The sequence below is a fragment of the Rhinoderma darwinii genome, chromosome 11 (assembly GCF_050947455.1).
Source record: "Rhinoderma darwinii isolate aRhiDar2 chromosome 11, aRhiDar2.hap1, whole genome shotgun sequence".
Lineage (NCBI taxonomy): Eukaryota > Metazoa > Chordata > Amphibia > Anura > Rhinodermatidae > Rhinoderma > Rhinoderma darwinii.
Window position 1 is genome coordinate 98,859,106 of NC_134697.1, and position 21,091 is coordinate 98,880,196.

The 21,091-nt window shown below is 44.8% G+C and overlaps 1 protein-coding gene across 1 annotated transcript; it reads left to right on the top strand.

Moving 5' to 3' along the window:
- The first annotated feature begins 10,836 nt into the window (after positions 1-10,836).
- On the top strand, positions 10,837-19,254 carry LOC142663511 (uncharacterized). The gene is made up of 7 exons (XM_075842228.1): positions 10,837-10,887; positions 14,644-14,767; positions 15,284-15,475; positions 15,574-15,622; positions 15,829-15,926; positions 16,013-16,124; positions 18,050-19,254. Exons 1-7 carry the CDS (start codon positions 10,841-10,843, stop codon positions 18,925-18,927), a joined length of 1,500 nt encoding a protein of 499 aa, XP_075698343.1. The 5' UTR covers positions 10,837-10,840; the 3' UTR covers positions 18,928-19,254.
- The last annotated feature ends 1,837 nt before the right edge of the window (positions 19,255-21,091 follow it).

The window sequence follows — 21,091 nt, forward strand, 5'->3', positions numbered from 1 at the left end:
AAATTTATTGTTATGCCAATGGTAATGATTGATCCGGTGACATTATTAGGACAATATTGGATGCTGGAAATGAAAGGAACACACATAGATTCTCAAAATAAGACAAGGAATATAGATTTGTGCCAATTAACAGAGCAAGGATATGTATGTAATCAGCAGTCAGGGATATATGAACCCTGTCTAATGCAGCACCAGGATAATGTATGCGCACTCACTAGAATCCCAGAAGCTAACCTACAGGTATATATTGAAGTAGGTCCACAGCATGTATGTCTAATAACTAACGACAAGCAGACCCTTAGCCAGTTTAATCTCATAGGACCATTTTCAGGATGTCTATACAATGTGACGCATTTGACTTGGGGGAACCAAACTATAGTGTTCCTGCCTACTTTAGAAGAAATAATGTCCACTGTATGGGTACCTGAACCTTTGCCCTATGGAAATTTTAGTTTGCCACTGGAAGAGTTAAAACAAGTGTTACAAAAGTCTAAAGACGTAAAGAAATTGATAGCAGCCCATAATGTAACTCTAAGTAAAGTGAAAGTATTGGCTACAATAGCAGCTAAGGAAGTAATAAATTTATCGTCAGCAATAAAAGATGCCAGTGCCCATCACTGGTATGACATATTTACAGGATTTTCCCCCACTGCCACTAAGATACTGCATGTGTTATTCCAACCCTTGATATGTTTCATAATATTATTTATATTGCTTACATGTTTTAATTGTTATACATTTTGCAAAATAAGGGAAGCATTCAATCAGAGGCCTATACATTATGATGAAAGAGTGTTGTGAGATTACCCCACCTACATACCTGTGTGAATCAAGTGAAGAAATGGATCGAAGCCTTGCTATCAGGAGATAGAAGTAGCATTGGAATTTAGGTGTTGGTAAAATCACAAAAGGAGGGATTGTTATGGTATAAATATATGTATAATGTATCTGGGGCCCCAAGGAGTGAAATGTTATAGAGGAGAACATGTGTTACAATAGAATGGGTATTTTAGAAAGGGTAAGAGAGGAAATAGTTTGCAGCTGCTCTGCTGTCTCTCTTGAAATTGCGAACAGATGGCGGTCAATCACTTGACCAACCCCCCTAAGCATAAAAGGGAATACCTTGTGTTCCACCAATGGGTTTTATTGAATATACAGATGACTCATATGTTATGGAATGTTTTTGTTGTGATGCTATAAAAGCGACCACTACAGTTAAATAAAGCAGAAGGATTTTTACTTTGAGAAACGTCTCAGTGTATCTGTTGCTTCTCCGAGCTCGCCCCCCCCCCCACCTGATTTGAACCTGCATGGAGATCAAGGCGTAACGTGACTCAAATTGCGATCACAGGTGGCTGTGACAACCTGCCTAGCTTCTGGGCGGTTCTTCTTTTACCTTGAGCCTCTCTCTCTCCTCTTTCCTTCTGTCAATCAGATGTGGGGCTATATTTATACCTGTCTTTACGCACTTGTCTTTTCTCATAAAAAAATTTCCTCTGAAAAGAACTATGATCTAGGTAATCGTGAGCTTCTTGCTATTAAGTGGGCATTTTAAGAGTGGCGCCACTTTCTGCAGGGGGCTAGACATCAAATTACTGTCCTGACTGACCATAAAAACCGGACTTTTATAGAATCTGCCAAAAGACCCAATCACAGACAGGCCAGGTGGGCCTTATTATTATTTGTTTTATACCAAATTTGACTTAATTGTAACCTACAGACCCGGGTCTAAAAATGTCAGGGCCGACGCATTATCCTCCTCACAGGTCCCCGACTTTCATCCTGAACTAATTTTATCGAAGGGGATAGTGGTTTCTGAAATATCACCTGATCTTGCAACTGAGATTAAGGAATGTCAGCGGCTCGCTCTGACATGAATCTGTTTTGTGTTGGCATCCAGGGATAACCGGTACTAAAAAATTGTTCTCACGGCTCTATTGGTGGCCGTCCTTGTCTCGTGATGCGAGTTCCTATGTCTCTGCTTGGGATGTCTGCGCTCGCGCTAACACTTCTCAAACTCGTCCTTTGGGTGAGTTGTTGCCATTGCCTGTTCTACAGAAACCTTGGTCTCACCTGTCCATGGATTTCATCACTGATTGACCTCCCTCCGAAGGGAAAACCGTCATTGGGGTTGTGGTGGACGTTTCAGTAAAATGTGTCATTTCATCCCATTGCCTCAACTCCCTGATTCCAAAACCTCGTCTAAACTATTCATTGATCAGGTGGTTCACCTGCATCGTATTCCAGAAAATCTTGTCTCTGATAGGTATGTACAATTTGTGTCTGACTTCTGGAGAGCTTTGTGTAAGGAGCTTGGGGTACAGTTATCGTTCTCTTCTGCATTCCACCATGAGACTAATGGTCAAGCCGATCATTTTAATCAAACCCTGGGACAATATCTTAGGTGTTATATTGCTGATAACCAGGTTGAATGGGTTTCATATCTTTCTTTACCAGAGTTTGCTATAAATAATCACCACCATGTTGCTCTTGATACCTCGCCGTTTTTCTGTAATTATGGTTTTCATCCTCGTTTTGAATTATTTTCCAACTCTTCTACAATTAATAACCCTGAGGTTGAATCAAATAAACTCTGCACAGTTTGGGCTCAGGTTCAATTTAACCTGAAGAACTCCCAAGTTGTTCAAAAGAAAGAAGCGAATAAAAAACGTAATGTGGGTCCTGTATTTTGTGTGGGTCAAAAAGTTTGGCTTTCTACAAAACATCTGCGTCTGAAAGTGCCTTCTGGTAAGTTTGCCCCTAGGTTTGTTGGTCCATATGAAATTGTTGAAACTATGCTGGAAAATTGATCCTGGATGGTTGGGAGAAGTTGCTCCTGGATGGTTGTGAGAAGTTGCTTCTGGATAGTTGTGAGAAGTTGCTCCTGGAGGATGTTTATATCCCATCCTTTGTTCATGGAAGTGTTCTAGGCAAAATTGTGAGTGACCCACGCCCTGGATGAAAAGCACCCCCAAAAGCATTGATTTAGGGGCAATCTTACAAGCAGCAATGTCCTTGCCTGTAAAGCCCTTTTGACTACACGTTTCTGTCATGTAGGTTACGTGGACTCACTTGGCCGTACCACCTTGACGGTATGGCAGCTGGCCAACAGGACACAGGAGGAAGTCTATAGTTGTATAGGTGTACCTGTGGTAACTCTCGGACAGTAGCAGACAGGCACAAACGGACTTTCACTTTCAGGCAGCAGGCAGGCAGCAGGCTTGGTGTAGCGGAGCAGGCGTAGATTTGGTGCAGTACAACTCCAATACCACACAACACTTTAGACCAGGATAACACAGGGATACAGGTAGCAGGAACGGGAAACACTGGGAAGTGGAAGACACTTAGGAGACCATTTGCATAGACAAACATAGGATAACGACAACAAGACTCAGGCGAGGCAGGAAGTTGCTGGGCCCCTCTTATAGTCCAGGGTGCTCATGAACTAATTTTGACTTTAACTCAGTTGCGCGCGCTGGCCCTTTAAGAGCGGGGCACGAGCGTGCACACGCACCCTACGGGACCCGGCCGAGGTAAGCGTAAGTGAGCGCTGGCGTCTCCTCATTAGCAGACTGGGGCCAGCGCTCACAGATCCATGGCTGCAGCCGTCAGGAGGTGAGTGAGCCTGACGGCACACGGCCATGGGCATGAGTTTCCTTGGAGGTAACCATGGTTAACAGAAGAAGACAGACAATGATTTCAAGCACCCTCCCCCTTTTAAAGCAACCATGCTGATTGAATTATAAGAGCAGAGGTATATCAGCCGCCTTGTCCTCATTAACACTTCCCCCTGAGATAACGAGAAGATCACTGAAATTATGTCAGCAGGTTATTTTTTGTAGCAGGGCTGAAATGCAGTAGATATGGAGTTTTTGTGACTAAGATAATTTTAATGGCAAGGAATGACTTTATAATGACCATCAGCCCCCCACCCACAGATACCCCTGTAGATAGTGCCACATAGCCCCCTTGTAGGGATTGCCACACAACCACCTTGTAGGTAGTGCCACCCAACCCCCTTGTAGGTAGTGCCACAGACCCCCCTGTAGGTAGTGCCACACAACCCCTTGTATGTAGTGCCACACACCCTTGTAGGTAGTACCACACACACCATTCTAGGTAGTGCCACACATATCCTTGTAGGTAGTGCTACAAAGCCCCTTGTAGTTAGTGCCACACAGCAGCTCCCTTGTAGATGGCACCTTTCTTCCTGTAGATAGCCCCACTGTAGCTCCCTGAAGGAGCGGAATGCCCAGCGTGGCTGTGTTGCTGACGGTGTTACCGGGGATTCAACTCCAGGAGAAGTCCCTGACGTCTCTGTCCATTTAGGGATAGTGACATCAGGGTAGTCTCCTGGAGCCAAAACAATGGCCTCCACACCGGCAATGCTGTAGACGGGGATTCCGCTCCTTCAGTGAGCTACGGTGGCGCTATCTACAGGAAGGGGGGAGAGGGTGCTATCTACAGAGGTGGGGGTGCTATCTACACGGGGGCTGCAAAAAAATCTCCTCCTCACATGCACTCCATGCTGTGAGAAAAAAAGCATGGCAGTGGCTCAGAGGGGTGTCGCGGCACCCCTGGAGGGTTCTCACGGTCCCCCGGTTGGGAACTGCTGGAGTAGGAGCAGGGGCCGTGTACTATGAGACGACGTTCCGTATTGTCACGATCACAGGGATTGTGGCTCCACTAGGCCGCTCTGCTGTAGCGGAGAGGCAGCTGGCCTAGCCACAGTCTATACAAAAGTCTGTAGCAGTTCGTAACACACGGGTACCTGAACTAGTCCAGACAGTGGCTGTGGCTTCAGCACGGATGGAGGTAGGTGCAGCAGGTTGCGCCAGACGTGGCAGACAGTACTAGACGTGGCAGACGACACTGGACGTGGCAGAAGACACTGGACGTGGCAAGAGACACTGGACGTGGCAGTAGACACTGGACGTGGCAAGTGACATTGGACGTGGCAAACGACAGCAGGTGCAGTAGGGCACGACTCCAACACTAAGTGGCTCAGAAACGAGAACAGAGCACAGGATACAGGATACGGGTAACAGGGCACGGGTACCAACTGGAACGTGAAAAAACTAAGGTACTATTTGCAAGACTGACATGGGATACACTAACAACGCTCAGGCAAGGATCGGAAGGGCAGGGCCCTTCTTATAGCCCAGGAAATCATGTGTAGTTGATGATGATGATTGTTCACATGTGCGCGCACTGGCCCTTTAAGACCGGGCACGAGCGTGCACGCGCACCCTACGGGACACAGCAGACCGGAGCAGAACTGAGCGCTAGCGGCCATGAACGCTACACAAATCTTTGCTCAGCCAGCACTTCTGGCTGAACAGAGGCACGGCGCGTCAGCAACTACAATTACAGGCAGTGGGACCACAGGCGGAGCTCTGAAGAGCTCATAAAACATACGCCCGGCCCACTGCCTTTAAACCTGCTTGATGATGACGCGCCGTTCCTCTGCAAGCCGGAAGTGCTGGCCGAGCAAAGACACAGAACGTCAGAGGAGGTGAAAAGTTTCCTGTGGGTGCGGTCACGTGACCGCAAGTCAGAACACAGTAACGCTGCCACATATAAGCAGTCAGTACTCTTCATACATTATATTAGAAAGTGAATTATATATGTCACATTAAGTTAAAATACAAATACAATGTATTCCTGGACACCCCCTTTAAGCCCCACTGCTTTTTCCAAAAGGAACGAGGAAATGGCCAAAAACTCGAAATTTTGTGACTCTTGTGTTTTTTGTGACTGTTCTGCACTAGAAAAATGGCGTCGTGAAGTTAATAAATCCCCCTGTATATATTGGCAAATGAGGGAGACCCAACGTATTTTTAAAAAAAGTGGGAGGAAAGCATATCTATAGGGGCCCAAAAGGCCGACGGAGTGAACTTCTGGCCTCCATCTGGCTAATATGTTTTTTTTTTTTAGAGAATGAATTAGTGTAGTAGATTACACATTTCCATCCCGAGGGATCCGTAAAAAAATAATTATACCGCACCTTTTTTTTTTAACATGGGAGTCTATGGATTACATATGCCACTGTATGACGCACGTCACAGGTATAAGTTTAGCGTACAGGTCATGGGCTTTTCGATAGACATATACGTCAAACAGATATCATTATAGTCTATGGGCAACTAACGCGAGGCCTTATAGTGGCATCCGCCCCACATAGTCTAGAACGGTATCCATTAAACGTACACGTCGTGAGAATTCATGACGTATAAGTTTAACTCACACCATTAACCCCTTCCCGACATTTGTCGTAAGTATACGTCATGGAAAGCCAGTGCTTCCCGCAAAATGTCGCATACTTACGACAAATGTTTGGCAGGGGCTCAGAAGCTCGGCCGGTGCTATCATCGCCGGATCTCAGCTGTATCTTACAGCTGACATACGGCTGTAATGGTGGGGACCAAAATTAGCTTTGATCCCCGCCATTAACCTCTTCAATGCATCGTTCAAATGTGATCGCTACATTTAAGCTGTTTGCAGCTCATCGGAACCCCAGCAATGAAATTGCTGGGGTTCCGGTGGCTGCAATGGCAACCGGAGGCCTAATACTGGCCTCCCGGTCTGCCTAGCACGGAAACCGATCAAGATCTGCCCGATGGTGAAGCCTGATCGGCTTCTGTAGCCGCCGGCAAGATGGCGCCGGCTCAGGAGCTGATCCGGCGTCATCAGCGGTGGAAGTCAGCTGTATGTTACAGCTGACATCCACCTGTAACGGCAGGAACCGGAGCTAGCTCCGATCCCTGCCATTAACCCCTTCGATGCAGCAATCGAAAGCGATTGCTGCATTGTAGCGGTTACTAGCAGATCGCCAGCCCTGACAGGCAATCGGGACTGGCAACTGCTGCTTATGGCAACAGGAGACATAATGGCCTCCTGCTCTGCCATTACGGAAGCAGATTAGGCCCTGCCGGGAGGCGAAGCCTAATCGGCTTGCTGTCAGTGAATAACTGACAGATCTAATACATTGCACTACGTAGGTAATTAGAGGTAGGTATTAGAAAAAAAACATCAGACAGTTGGAACTTCAAGTCCCCTAGTGGGACTTGAAAAAAAGTGTAAAAAAAAAAAGTCGAATAAAGTGTAAAAAAAATAAAAGTTTGAAAACATTAAAAGTTTCAAGTAATAAAATAAAACACAATCGCCCTTTTTACTCTTATCAAGTCCTTTATTATTGAAAAATAATAATAAACCGTACATATTTGATATCACCGCAACCATAACGACCTGAGGTTTTAAAATATTATATTATTTATTGCACGCGGTGAACAGCGTAAAAAAAAAAACGTAAAAAAAAAACGTAAAAAAAAAACTATACCAGAGTTTATGGTTTTTTGTTCACTTTGCCCTACAAATATTGGAATAAAAAGTGATCAAAAAGTCGCACGTATCCAAAAATGGTACCTATGAAAACTATAGCTTGTCTCGCAAAAAACAAGCCCTCATACAGCTCCGTAGACAAAAAAATTAAAAAGTTATGGTTTTCACAACTTGGCGACAGAAAAAATACATTCTTTTTACAAAAGTAATTTTATTGTGCAAAAAGTTGTAAAACATAAAAAAGTTCTATAAATTAGGTATCGCCGGAATCGTACTGACCCGCAGAATAACGTGAACAAGTAGTTTATAACACATGGTGAACGCTGTATAAAAAAAAAAAAAAAAAGCTATGGCAGAATTGCGGTTTTTTGTTTACCTGGCCTCCCAAAAAACATAGAATAAAAGGTGATCAAAAAGTCGCATGTACCCCAAAATGGTACCAATAATCGCTACAGCTTGTCCCGCTAAAAAAAATAAACCCTCATAACACTACCTCTATAAAAAATAAAATTAGTTAAGGCTCCAATAAGTCAGGAAATAAAAAATATGCAGTTGTGCCCGAGGGGAACATTTCTTTTGTTTGAAGAGGCGATTTATCAAGGACCTAACATTAGGGAACCAGGAAGGGGAGGGTCCAAACATATCCGTTGGAAGCGACGGTGCCTGTATTATACCAGGACAACACTTCCCAGCAAAATTCCCTAAACTGCAAAGGTGCAGAGTGTGGACCAAAAGGGGGATAAGAAAGGACGCCATATATCAGTGCGACACCGGCCTGTGCAGAAAGGATTGCGTAACCCACATCTATGGATCATTTTATTGTTTTTTTACCCCATTATTATGCCACCTGACTATGCCCCTCATGTACTCTGCCCAGCTTAGATGTACCCCCACATTATAAATGGAAACACCAGCAATAATCAAACAAATTGAACTTGGTTGAACTTGATGGACATGTGTCTTTTTTCAGCCGTACTAACTATGTAACTATGTAACTAAATCTACTACCAAGCAAAATCCGCTCACCAAAAGGCAAATGGCGCTCCCTCCACTCTGAACCCTACAATGTGCCCAAACAGCCGTTTCCTTCCACATATATGGCATCGTCATACCCGGGAGAACCCTTTTAACAATTTTTGGGGTGTGTGTCTCCATTGTCATAAGATGGGTATGACATATTTGTCACTGAAATGGCATATCTAGGGAAAAATATAAATTTTTACTTTGCACCATCCGCAGTGCAATCATTTATGGAAAAGACCTGTGCGGTGAAAATGCTCACTACAACCCTTAATAAATGGATTGAGGGTGTAGTTTCCAAAATTGGGTCACTTCTGGGGGGTTTCCACTGTTTTGGGCCAACAGGCGCCCAGAAACCAATCCAGCAACATCTGCACTCCAAATGGCGCTCCTTCCCTTCTGAGCCCTGCCGTGTGCCCAAACAGTAGTTTATGACCCCATATGGGGTATTGCCGTACTCGGGAGAAATTGCTTTACAAATGTTGGGTTCTTTTTTTCCTTTATTTGTTGAGAAAATGACAAATTTTGCGCTAAAGCTACGTCTTATTGAAGAAAAAGGATTGTTTTAATTTTAACTGCCCAATTCTAATAAATTCTATAAAACATCTGTGGGGTCAAAATGCTTACTACACCCCTAGATGAATTCCTCAAGGGGTGTAGTTTCCTAAATGGAGTCACTTTTTGGGCGTTTTCTTTGTTTTGTCCCCTTTGTAAATGCGACATTGCCTCCGCAAACCATTCCTGCTAAATGTGATCTCCAAAAGCCAAATACTGCTCTTTCCCTTCTAAGCCCTGCCGTGTGTCCAAACAGCCGCTTATTACCACATGTGGGGTACTGTTTTACTCGGGAGAAATTGATTAACAAATTTTGCGTGCTTTTTCTCCTTCAGTCCTTGTGGAAAGGAGAAAAAAATAGCTAAACCTACATTTTCTTTGAAAAAATTTAGATTGTCATTTTCAGGACCTACTTCCAATAATTTCTGCAAAAAACCTGTGCAGGCAAAATGCTCACTATACCCCTAGATAATTTCCTTGAGATGTGTAGTTTCCCAAATGGGGTCACTTTTGGGGGATTTTCACTGTTTTGGCACCGCAAGAGCCTTTCAAACCTGACATGGTGCCAAAAATTGATTCGAATAAAAATAAGGCCCCAAAATCCTCTAGGTGCTCCTTTGCTTCTGTGGCCGGTGCTTCCGTCCAGTCGCACGCTAGGACCACATGTGGGATATTTCCAAAAACTGCAGAACCTGGGCAACAAATATTGAGTTGCATTTCTCTGGTAAAACCTTCTGTGTTACAATTTTTGTTATATAAAATATTTATTTCTGCAAAAATATGAAATTTGTACTTTGCTTTAAATCCTGTGAAATGTCTAAAGGGTTAAGAAATTTTCTAAATGCTGTTTTGAATACTTTGAGGGGTGAAGTTTTTAAAATGGGGTGACTTTTTGGGGGTTTCTAATATATAATGCCCTCAAAGCCACTTCACAAGTGAACTGGCCCCTGTAAAAATAGCCTTGTGAAATTTTCTTGAAAATGTGAGAAATTGCTGCTAAAGTTCAAAGCCTCGTAACGTCCTAGAAAAATAAAAGGATGTTCAAAAAACGATGCCAATCTAAAGTAGACATATGGGGGATGTTAATTAGCCACAATTTTGCGTGTAATAACTGCCTGGTGTTTTTCACAATTAAATACTGAACATATCGAGCAAATTTTGCCAGTAACATAAAGTCCAATGTGTCACGAGAAAACAATCTCAGAATCGCTTGGATAGGTAAAAGCATTCCGGAGTTATTACCACATAAAGTGAAACATGTCAGATTTGAAAAATGAGGCTCTGTCAGGAAGGTCAAAAGCGGCCAAAGAGGGAAGGGGTTAAACGCCATGGTTTTCTTCCAGCGGATACAATTCTGTTGATGGTCAGGTGATGATCACACAGGTGAAGGGCTTGTTACAGTGTGTCTATCAGAGCCGTGTCTAGTAATGATCCCAGCGCCTGTACGATCGTCACATGACCCTGTAACGAGCCGTGCACCTGTGCGTCCATCACATGATCATAGACAGAATATTATCCGCTGGAAACAATGACTGTTCCCAATGAATGACAACAAGCAGAGATCTTGAAAACTACGAGGAATTAATACAGAAAGTTTATCGTAAAATTGTATAACTTTTAATTATACAAAAAGTGAAAATAAGTTGCTGAATCGGATGATCCATTTAAACGATAACCTAGTAAAAATCCTTCCGTGTACCACGCAGTTATAAATGTTTTATTTTTTTATATACACCGACTCAGTTTCCTCCATACAAACCGCACAGCACAGGAGCCCTCACAAAGCAGCTTCTCACTGCTGAGCTCCGCCCCCCTCATGTGACCGATCACGTGATAGTGACGTCATCACAGGTCCTGCAGTCAGTACTTACTATACCTTCCTCTCCTCAGCTCCGCCCCCTCAATCACTGATCACATGATGGTGATGTCATCATCGCAGGTCTTTCAGCCACAGATCAGGTCTTGGTCAGGGTACGTATGACTTGTATTCACTACTATACGTACTACGAATTGTAGTTTTTCACACCCCGTTGATTGCACCGTATGATGTATCGGGTAAACGTTACTTTGTGGGGTGGAGTGAGAAAAAAACGGATTCCTGTGTTGCTTTTTTGGGTTTTATTTTGACGGAGTTCACCATGTGGTAAAAACCCCGGGTCAACATGATCACGGCGATACCAAATTGCTATAATTTTTTTTATGGTTTACTAAAATTTGTGTTTTGTCGCCATATTCCGAGAGCCAGAACTTTCTTATTTTTCCGTGGATTGAGCGGTGCGCGGGCTTATTTTTGTAGTTTTTTATTGGTGATCTTCCAGGAGAACATGAGACTTTTTAATCGCTCTCTGTTCCATTTTTTGTGGCAGATCAGGTGACTAAAATAGAGAATTCCTGGGGTCTTCATTTGTTCACTTAAATAATGTTATATTGTAATAGTTTGGACTTTTACGGACACGGTGAAACCGGTTCTGTTAATTTTTTTTGTACTTTGCTTCTGGGGGGGAAATGGGAATTTTTAACGTCCGTGGGGGCCACTGGTCTGTTTCTAATGGCTTAGATCCCGTTCTATACCCCCCCCTCCGACCTCCACCATACATACACTGTGGATGTCGGGAAGGGGTTAAAGGGGTTGTCCAGGATTATAAAAGCATGTCTGTTTTCTACCAAAACCAGTGCCACAGCTGTTCGCAGATTGCGTGTAGTATTGCTGCTAAACCCTATGTACTTTGATAGAGCAGAGCTGCAATACCAGACACGACTCGTGGACAGGTGTGGCGCTGTTTCTCGAAGAAAGACGCTGTTTTTCAAATTCTGCGCATCCTTTTTAAACCAGAGTTCTCTCCGCTCTTGGCAGTAAGTGCGAGGTGTCCGCCGTAATCTGCAGCTGACACCCATCCCTTCCCCCCGACTATGAAGTCTATTTATGTCAATGTTGGTAAGGGGTTAAACATGTGATTAAACATTCCTTTGTGGCTGCAGAAAGAACTTTGTCCTAGGGCCGGGCGATTATGACCTAAATCAAAATCGCGATTAATTGAACATGTGACCTCGATTACGATTATTTAGGCCACACCCCCTATTTGCATGCTACGCGGATGAACTAATACTTAATCCCTGAGCCTGCTGTATACTACTCTATATAACATACACCCTGACACTGCCCCAACACAGTATATTGCCCCCAGTGCTCCCCACACAGTATAGTGCCCCCGTAACTGTCCTCCACACAGTATAGTGCCCCCAGTGCTCCCCACACAGTATAGTGCCCCCAGTGCTCCCCACGCAGTATAGTGCCCCCAGTGCTCCCCACACAGTATAGTGCCCCCGTAACTGTCCTCCACACAGTATAGTGCCCCCGTAACTGTCCTCCACACAGTATAGTGCCCCCGTAACTGTCCTCCACACAGTATAGTGCCCCCGTAACTGTCCTCCACACAGTATAGTGCCCCCGTAACTGTCCTCCACACAGTATAGTGCCCCCGTAACTGTCCTCCACACAGTATAGTGCCCCCGTAACTGTCCTCCACACAGTATAGTGCCCCCGTAACTGTCCTCCACACAGTATAGTGCCCCCGTAACTGTCCTCCACACAGTATAGTGCCCCCGTAACTGTCCTCCACACAGTATAGTGCCCCGTAACTGTCCTCCACACAGTATAGTGCCCCCGTAACTGTCCTCCACACAGTATAGTGCCCCCGTAACTGTCCTCCACACAGTATAGTGCCCCCGTAACTGTCCTCCACACAGTATAGTGCCCCCGTAACTGTCCTCCACACAGTATAGTGCCCCCGTAACTGTCCTCCACACAGTATAGTGCCCCCGTAACTGTCCTCCACACAGTATAGTGCCCCCGTAACTGTCCTCCACACAGTATAGTGCCCCCGTAACTGTCCTCCACACAGTATAGTGCCCCCGTAACTGTCCTCCACACAGTATAGTGCCCCCGTAACTGTCCTCCACACAGTATAGTGCCCCCGTAACTGTCCTCCACACAGTATAGTGCCCCCGTAACTGTCCTCCACACAGTATAGTGCCCCCGTAACTGTCCTCCACACAGTATAGTGCCCCCGTAACTGTCCTCCACACAGTATAGTGCCCCCGTAACTGTCCTCCACACAGTATAGTGCCCCCGTAACTGTCCTCCACACAGTATAGTGCCCCCGTAACTGTCCTCCACACAGTATAGTGCCCCCGTAACTGTCCTCCACACAGTATAGTGCCCCCGTAACTGTCCTCCACACAGTATAGTGCCCCCGTAACTGTCCTCCACACAGTATAGTGCCCCCGTAACTGTCCTCCACACAGTATAGTGCCCCCGTAACTGTCCTCCACACAGTATAGTGCCCCCGTAACTGTCCTCCACACAGTATAGTGCCCCCGTAACTGTCGTCCACACAGTATAGTGCCCCCGTAACTGTCGTCCACACAGTATAGTGCCCCCGTAACTGTCGTCCACACAGTATAGTGCCCCCGTAACTGTCGTCCACACAGTATAGTGCCCCCGTAACTGTCGTCCACACAGTATAGTGCCCCCGTAACTGTCGTCCACACAGTATAGTGCCCCCGTAACTGTCGTCCACACAGTATAGTGCCCCCGTAACTGTCGTCCACACAGTATAGTGCCCCCGTAACTGTCGTCCACACAGTATAGTGCCCCCGTAACTGTCGTCCACACAGTATAGTGCCCCCGTAACTGTCGTCCACACAGTATAGTGCCCCCGTAACTATCCTCCACACAGTATATTGCCCCCGTAACTGTCGTCCACACAGTATAGTGCCCCCGTAACTGTCGTCCACACAGTATAATGCCCCCGTAACTGTCGTCCACACAGTATAGTGCCCCCGTAACTGTCCTCCACACAGTATAGTGCCCCCATAACTGTCCTCCACACAGTATAGTGCCACCAAAACTGTCCTCCACACAGTATAGTGCCCCCATAACTGTCCTCCACACAGTATAGTGCCCCCATAACTGTCCTCCACACAGTATAGTGCCCCCATAACTGTCCTCCACACAGTATAATGCCCCCCATAACTGCCCACCGCTCAGTATATTGCCCCCATAGCTGCCTATATATAGTATAATGCCCCCATAACGAACTTCCACGCAGTATAATGCCCCTATAGGTGCCCTCACACAATATATAATGCCCCCATAGTTTCACCTCACACAGTATAGAGTCCCACATAGCTGTATAATGCTCCACAGCTGCCCCCAATAGTGGCTGATAAAAATAATAATATATATACTCACCTAACCCTGTTCCAATGATGAGTGGAGGAGTTCCCTCTAATACTCCGGTCTGAGCAGCCTCGCGCAGACAGACGCGATGATGTCACTACCTCGCGTCCAGCGATACATAGTGAATGGTGGAGCAGGTCCACTGCTCTACCATTGGATTCAACTGTATCTGCGTCCTGAAGGTGCAGATACAGTTTAAACCGGGAGAAAATAATTGATAAAACCGAAATTCGCAAGATGATGTAGAATAATTGCGCTGAATTTCTATTATTTTTCAATTAATTGCCCAGCCCTACTATAGCCGCATGTGAAAATTAGATCGCAATTCCCCCGAGGTGGTCCAAAGCGCAGCAAGTGCTCAGACTCTCATGAGTAAACCCTACCCTAGGCCTCCCCCTTGGCCTTGATTGCCAGATAACAATCCAATACTGCAGTAAAACCACAATCTCTGTTTATAGGATCCTACTTGTTTTGGTCTTTCTAAGGTCTCCTCCAGAATACATGGCTCTCTCGCTGACTCACCCACACAGCATGGACAAGGAAAGAAAGGAGGTGACCAGAAAGCTATTAAACTTCACCCTGGAGATCATCTACCTGCTGACCGGAGAGGTGAGGATTCTGGTACTTAACATGACTCTATGGTGATAGGACCTGATGGAAATGCTTTTCCGGACGTGCAAGAGTTGCCTGTTATCCAAGGAAGGGAGAGGACAACCCATCTTCGAGGACTGCTTACTGAAGGAGAGAATGGCCCATCTCCTGCTTCTCTTGCCAAAGGGTCTTGGATGCTTGACTGATTGAGAGGAACTTTGGTAGCACTTTAGGAATGGTCCTAATTTGCTCTACTGTCTCTAAAAATAGTAATAGGGAGGAAGTAGATGGGTGAGACAATGGGCACGGCCGCTCTATGTGCACTATAGCTGGTTTGTCATGGTTTTTCCTGCCAACCCTTCCATTGCTAGCTTGTTCTGGATTGTCAGTGGCATTAACCATTGACAGTTATGCGCAGAGTTCACATTTGGTTCATAGAAACTCCAGTCCATGACAATTGGGTGAGGGATAATAACAGAGAGACATGACTGGAGAGGTGGGGGATTCTAAATATCAATGTCTCTCTCCACGAAGGATTGCACGATAGTTCAGAAGTTGTCTGGAGAGTGTGTGACCCCCAGCAGCCATCCTGGTATGTCAGGAGGATGGAGCAGGACCCAGAGCCCAATCACGGAGCCTCCACCTCACTCACTGATCCATGAGAGAAACAATGAGCAGAAGATCCTGGACCTCACCCACAAGATCATCGAACTGTTGACTGGAGAGGTGACACTGCCCGGAATGTAGACATGTCTGGATGATGACTATACACCATTGTGTTTGGTCCTCATAAGGTATTAAGATAACCATTTCTTTTTTTGCAGGAAGGCAAGGATGTCGTGGTGGAGAATCACAAGCTTCGGACATCAACAGGTAAAAAGAGTATTTCTAGGGTCACCTAGATACAACCATTATCTGATCATCACGTAAACCGTAGAGAACCTATATGAAAATCAATTGTTTGTTGGACCTTTTTCAAAAATGAGCAGTCCGGTTCCTATCTTCAATACCACTAAAGTGTACATCAGTTTCTATCCCGGTCTCCCAGTCTTAAGTCACCACGGGTTTGTCCCCTTCAGATAAGTCCTTCAACAGCTCTACACCAGAGAGATGTCCCAGTCTTCTCGATTCACAGGATTGTCCAAAGAGAAATCACAATGTCCCGCGGAATGATCAGGTAGATGGAGCTGAGGTCTCAGATGCATATAGACATTTTTTTTTAAGGAATCATATAATTTGATCTTCTGTGTTTTTGGCTCTCAGGCAAAAGACTTTATCGTTATTAAAGTTGAAGCTATAGAGGAGGAAGAAGAAAAGTATATTAAGAGTGAACACCAGGAAAAGGAGGAAAAGTTTCCTATAAATATCAGCCCAGGTAAGAAGCGCATCATCCATGTCAGGTGCCGTCAGTCTCGATTAGGTGCATACACCAGAAGTAGCAAGCCAGACTACCATGTGGCACGATAACCCACCTCTTGATGCCCAAGTTACAATGTTAAAGTGCCCATAGATATTAGGTAGAAGTCGGCCAAACCGGCCAATTCCGGCAAGACTGGCAAGCTATCTAATGTGTGTGGGGGTCTCCCAACTTTCCCTGACGACAGACGTTGGGGGAAGAACGATCGGTATGTTGGATTCCAGTGGTATCCGGCCTTGTCTTATTTCCCTCTCCCAATTAAAATAAACATGTATGCTGAGCCGCACTGAGTTGGTAGGAATAGCTGTCGGCCAACAGTTCTCTAAAATGTATGAGCACCTTTATTATAGTCAAGTGCCAGTTAATGGTAACTTTCCTGTTGCCACTCAGTGGGCTGCAATGATCACAAAACTGTTCCTCCGGTCAGTCTCTATCTTAAAGGGGTTTTCCACAGGATAGGTAATAAATATCTTATCGATGAGGGTCAGACCATGGGACCCTATTTCTGAGAGTCCCTCAGGAATGAATGGAGCGGTGGCCGAGCAAGCGCACTACCGCTCTATTTCTATGGGCTCCAGGGAACGGCAAGGTAAACCCGTTCTTGTGATTGGTGGGGGTCCCAGTGGTCAGAACCCCACCAATCAGATATTTATCATGGGATTATGGAAAAACCCCTTTAAGGACCATTTACACGGGCCAAGAATCTGAAACGAGCTTTCCTTAGAATGCTCGTTCGGCCAATAATTGGCCTGTGTAAACTGTGACAAACGCTCGATTATTGGCTGATCACGTCGTTTGTGCAGGCTATAAAACCATTGTTCATCCCCTTACAGTATAACACCCGCCCATGCAAAAGACTGTGCAACCTATCGCCAATCAACGTGTTATATCACCGCTCAGCGATTGATGCCTATTTTATGGACAAGAGAATTTAACCCTAATTTTAGCCTTAATGATGCGCTATGGCAGAGATGTATTAAGGCTGCGCCAGTCTTATTTAAAAACAAGCTAGAGTCGGATGTGACACATTCTTTAAGAGCCACACACACCTCTTAATAAATTTGTCACATATTCAGCTTTCCGTGCAATACTAAAATCTACGCCAGCCAGGAGCTGGTTTAGATTTCCGCTACAATAAATGTTCATTTCTGGCGTAAATTATACTTAATGCGTTGGACCACAGTTGGATATGACCCTTTCCTCTTGGCTCCGCCCACTGTTTCGAAAAGTGGCAAGAGCGGGGGAAACGGCCCAAAAGTTGCAATTTTTTAAACATTTGGTCGTTTGCAAAATGGGTTGGAGGACCTCCCATTCCCGGCCGTTTAAGTGGGAGGGGAGTTATTGTTAGAAAGCCGCGCACCCACCCCAGGGCTGCACCAGACACTTTTGCAGGGCTTATTATACAGCACCGTAAAAAGGCGGCTCTGTAGAATGAGGACTCAATGATCTCCATAAAAAGGTATATTGGCGGGGTTAACTTGGCTGAAAGTCTGCATTTCTGCCTAGAAACCTTTCATGATAATCACTTTAAACTTAAAAATCATCAGCACAGAGATCTCATACTTAAATTTTAGACCCTTAATTTTATATATATATATATATATATATATATATATAAAAGCATTCCCTTCATAAATATGCCAGGCTTTGAGTCTGGGGTATTCTTTTAGCTCTCCTATTAGCCAAATGACACACAAATATATGTACCTGTATCTGTAGTATACTGCTCTTACATAAGGCAACCTATTAAATTTGACAGGTCCGCTTTAATGTTGGTTTGAGAAAAGCTCTTCGCTTTCAGTCAAATTCGGAATCCGAAATTATATAAAAATTTTACGGAAAGATTTACAGTAGGAATCTTAAATTATTTTTCTTCTCCGCAGAGGGTCACATAAAGAGCTTGGAGGGACATCACCCTTCATCTACAAATTCTGAAGAAGATCATAAAAATACCCAGGAGTCTCTCGGGGGAAACATTATTACCCAAAATATAACCTCGGCCCCCCACTGTAGTGATCTATCATCTTACCCCTCTAATCAGGACAAACCTTTTCCTGACCAATCTTCTAATGAGAGGGGTCAATTATTATCTTGTTCTCAATGTGGGAAATTATCTCAAGAATCGGCTGCTGCCTTATATCAAAGCAAGCGTTTTTTTTGTTCCGAATGTGGGAAATGTGCCTCTCAGGTGATGAATCTTTCAAACGACAAAATTCACAAAGGACTGAGACCGCTTACTTCTAAATCATGTCCTATAGAACAGGGGCGAGTTCATGCGGGGGAGATGTATATCTGTTCTGAATGCACCACGTGTTTTACACAGAGAATTTACAGGAACGAGAAGCCTTTCCAGTGTTTGGAATGTGAGAAATGTTTCGGGAAGAAATCAAGTCTTGTTGAACATCAGAGAATTCACACAGGAGAGAAACCATATTCATGTTCCGAATGTGGGAAAAGTTTTACCAAAAAAAATGTCCTTGTTAAACATCAGAGATTTCATTCAGGGGAGAAACCTTATTCATGTTCGGAATGTGGGAAATGTTTTACCCAAAAGTCAGATCTTGTGATCCATCAGAGAATTCATACGGGGGAGAAGCCGTTCACATGTTCAGAATGTGGGAAATGTTTTACCCAGAAGTCGAATCTCGTGGAACATCAGAGGATCCACACCGAAGAGAAGCCCTTTACCTGCTCAGAGTGTGGCAAACGTTTCAATCACAGATCAAATCTTTTAAAACATCACGCGCTCCACACACAATAGTCTCTCAAAGTATTTCATTAGGAGTGAAATTACACTTAAAAAGGACCTGTCATTCCGTAATATAAGTTGAACTGGTTAACTGACCTGAATAGCGCTGTCTCCCTGATTCCAGCACTATTTTTGTTTTTTTCCTGGGCCCCATTGTTCCAGAGATATGGCCCACTGTTGTGTTGCTGTAGTTAGCCATACACTACCCTCAAGCTGCCTTGTGCTGATTGGTTAGCATCAGAGGCAGAGAAGCTAGCTTCACCCTGTTGGCTAACTACAACAAATTAGCATATAGGCAGTCAACACAACAGAGGGCCATATCTCTGGAACAATGGGGCCCAGGAAAAAAAGAAAAACAGTGCTGGAATCAGGGAGACAGCGCTATTCAGGTCAGCTAACCAGTTAACTTAAGTGACCGGTCCTCTTTAAACCAAAATTATACTTTCCTGGTGTTCTCAGTGGCAGGGAAAGAAAGAGCGGAATGAATTTCATCCAGAATCGATCATACCGCATGTCTAGTACAGACTTTGCACTAGTTTCTTCTCATCTGTCATTTATTCCTTTCCTGTATTATAATATATTACAAACACTTGTTAAATGTTTGTGTTGTCTCTTTACTTTTGATTCTATCTGCCTTCTATGGACAGTTCCTTGTATTTTTAATGAAGTGGTGGAATGACGAAACATATTATTCGACAGTCAGTGACCACCTGTTTTGTAGTTCTCACACTAGGTCATGAACGGGGGCATTACTACTATAGCGGGGTTATTAGAATTGGAGATGACATGTCTTGTTGAGAGAGCTTTCATGGACTAGCCCAGTAAGAGATCTCTGCCATATACATAAAGATTGCTCATGATACCTTAAAAGAAGAACCAGAGGCCAGGAGAAGCTCATTGTGGGTAGAATTGCACTGTGCTGGGCATATGAATGAGAAATACCAGGCACAGACAGGACACCCGAGCTTGCTCCGCCTGAAATATAATAACCTGACAGACGAAAAAACAGTCTGCTCAGTGGTGTAGCTATAGCGGTCGCAATTGTGACGGGGCCCCAAAGCCAAGGGCCCATGGCACCACACCTATTTACAGCTAGTACAGTAACTGGGGCCTATGTAATGAACTACGCGGGTCCGTTACTATAATAACAGTATACTTAAAAGAGGCTACTTTTCGACCCCACTGGAGTCTTTTTCAAGCAGTGGGGTGGTAACGTAGCCTCTTGTATATTTGGGATGTGTTAATAAACACGTTTTTTGCTACAATGGTTGCTGTCGTCAAGTTTTCCACCATTTAAGGAATGTCTGGATGGGATTTCTGGATATGGAACTTGCCTTTGAGTTCCTGATGCAGTGAGTGCGGTGGAAACGTTATTACAAAATGACACTGAATGGCGTGAGGATGTGCGCTGCGCCCATAGCTGAAGAGGAGGGTAATTATAAGATTTCAGGCTGCTGGTGCCCGGTATCTAAGCCTACCACAAGGTAAGCTTAGATATAAGGCTTAGCAGACTGGATCACACATGGGCTCTGTATCTAAGCCTACCATGTGGCAGGCTTAGATACAGGGCCCATCAGACAGGATAACACGTGGGCCCTGCAAGGTAAGCTTAAAGGGGTTGTCCGAGAATTAATGACTGTGTTAATGCATGCAATTTATAAATGTAAATACACTTGTAATATACTTACGTTTTCCAAATTGGCTCCGTTTCCAGATCCTGCCGTGGCGAACTTGACTGGTGACGTCACTCTCTGCACTGGCTCTGGCCGCTTTGTTGGTCTTGAATTATTTTCCGGGTATACGACACGTCACTTGTGACTTGGTGTATATCGGCTTGTTCTGTTGTATCTCGAGAACAGCAGGGACCGCGAGAACAGCAGTGACAACTCATGCGTGTTACGGGTTGTGAAGCAGAACAGCCCATACACGGCACGTCACAAGTGACGTGTCGTATACCCGGCAAAGAATTCAAGATCAACAAAGCGGCCAGAGCCAGTGCAGAGAGTGACGTCACCCGTCAAGGTCCCCACGACAGGATCTGGAAACGGGGCCACTTTGGAAAATGTAAGTATATTACAAATGTATTTACATTTATAAATTGCAAGCATTAACACAGTCATTAAATCTCGGACAACCCCTTTAACCCCTTAGTGACCACCAATACGCCTTTTTACGT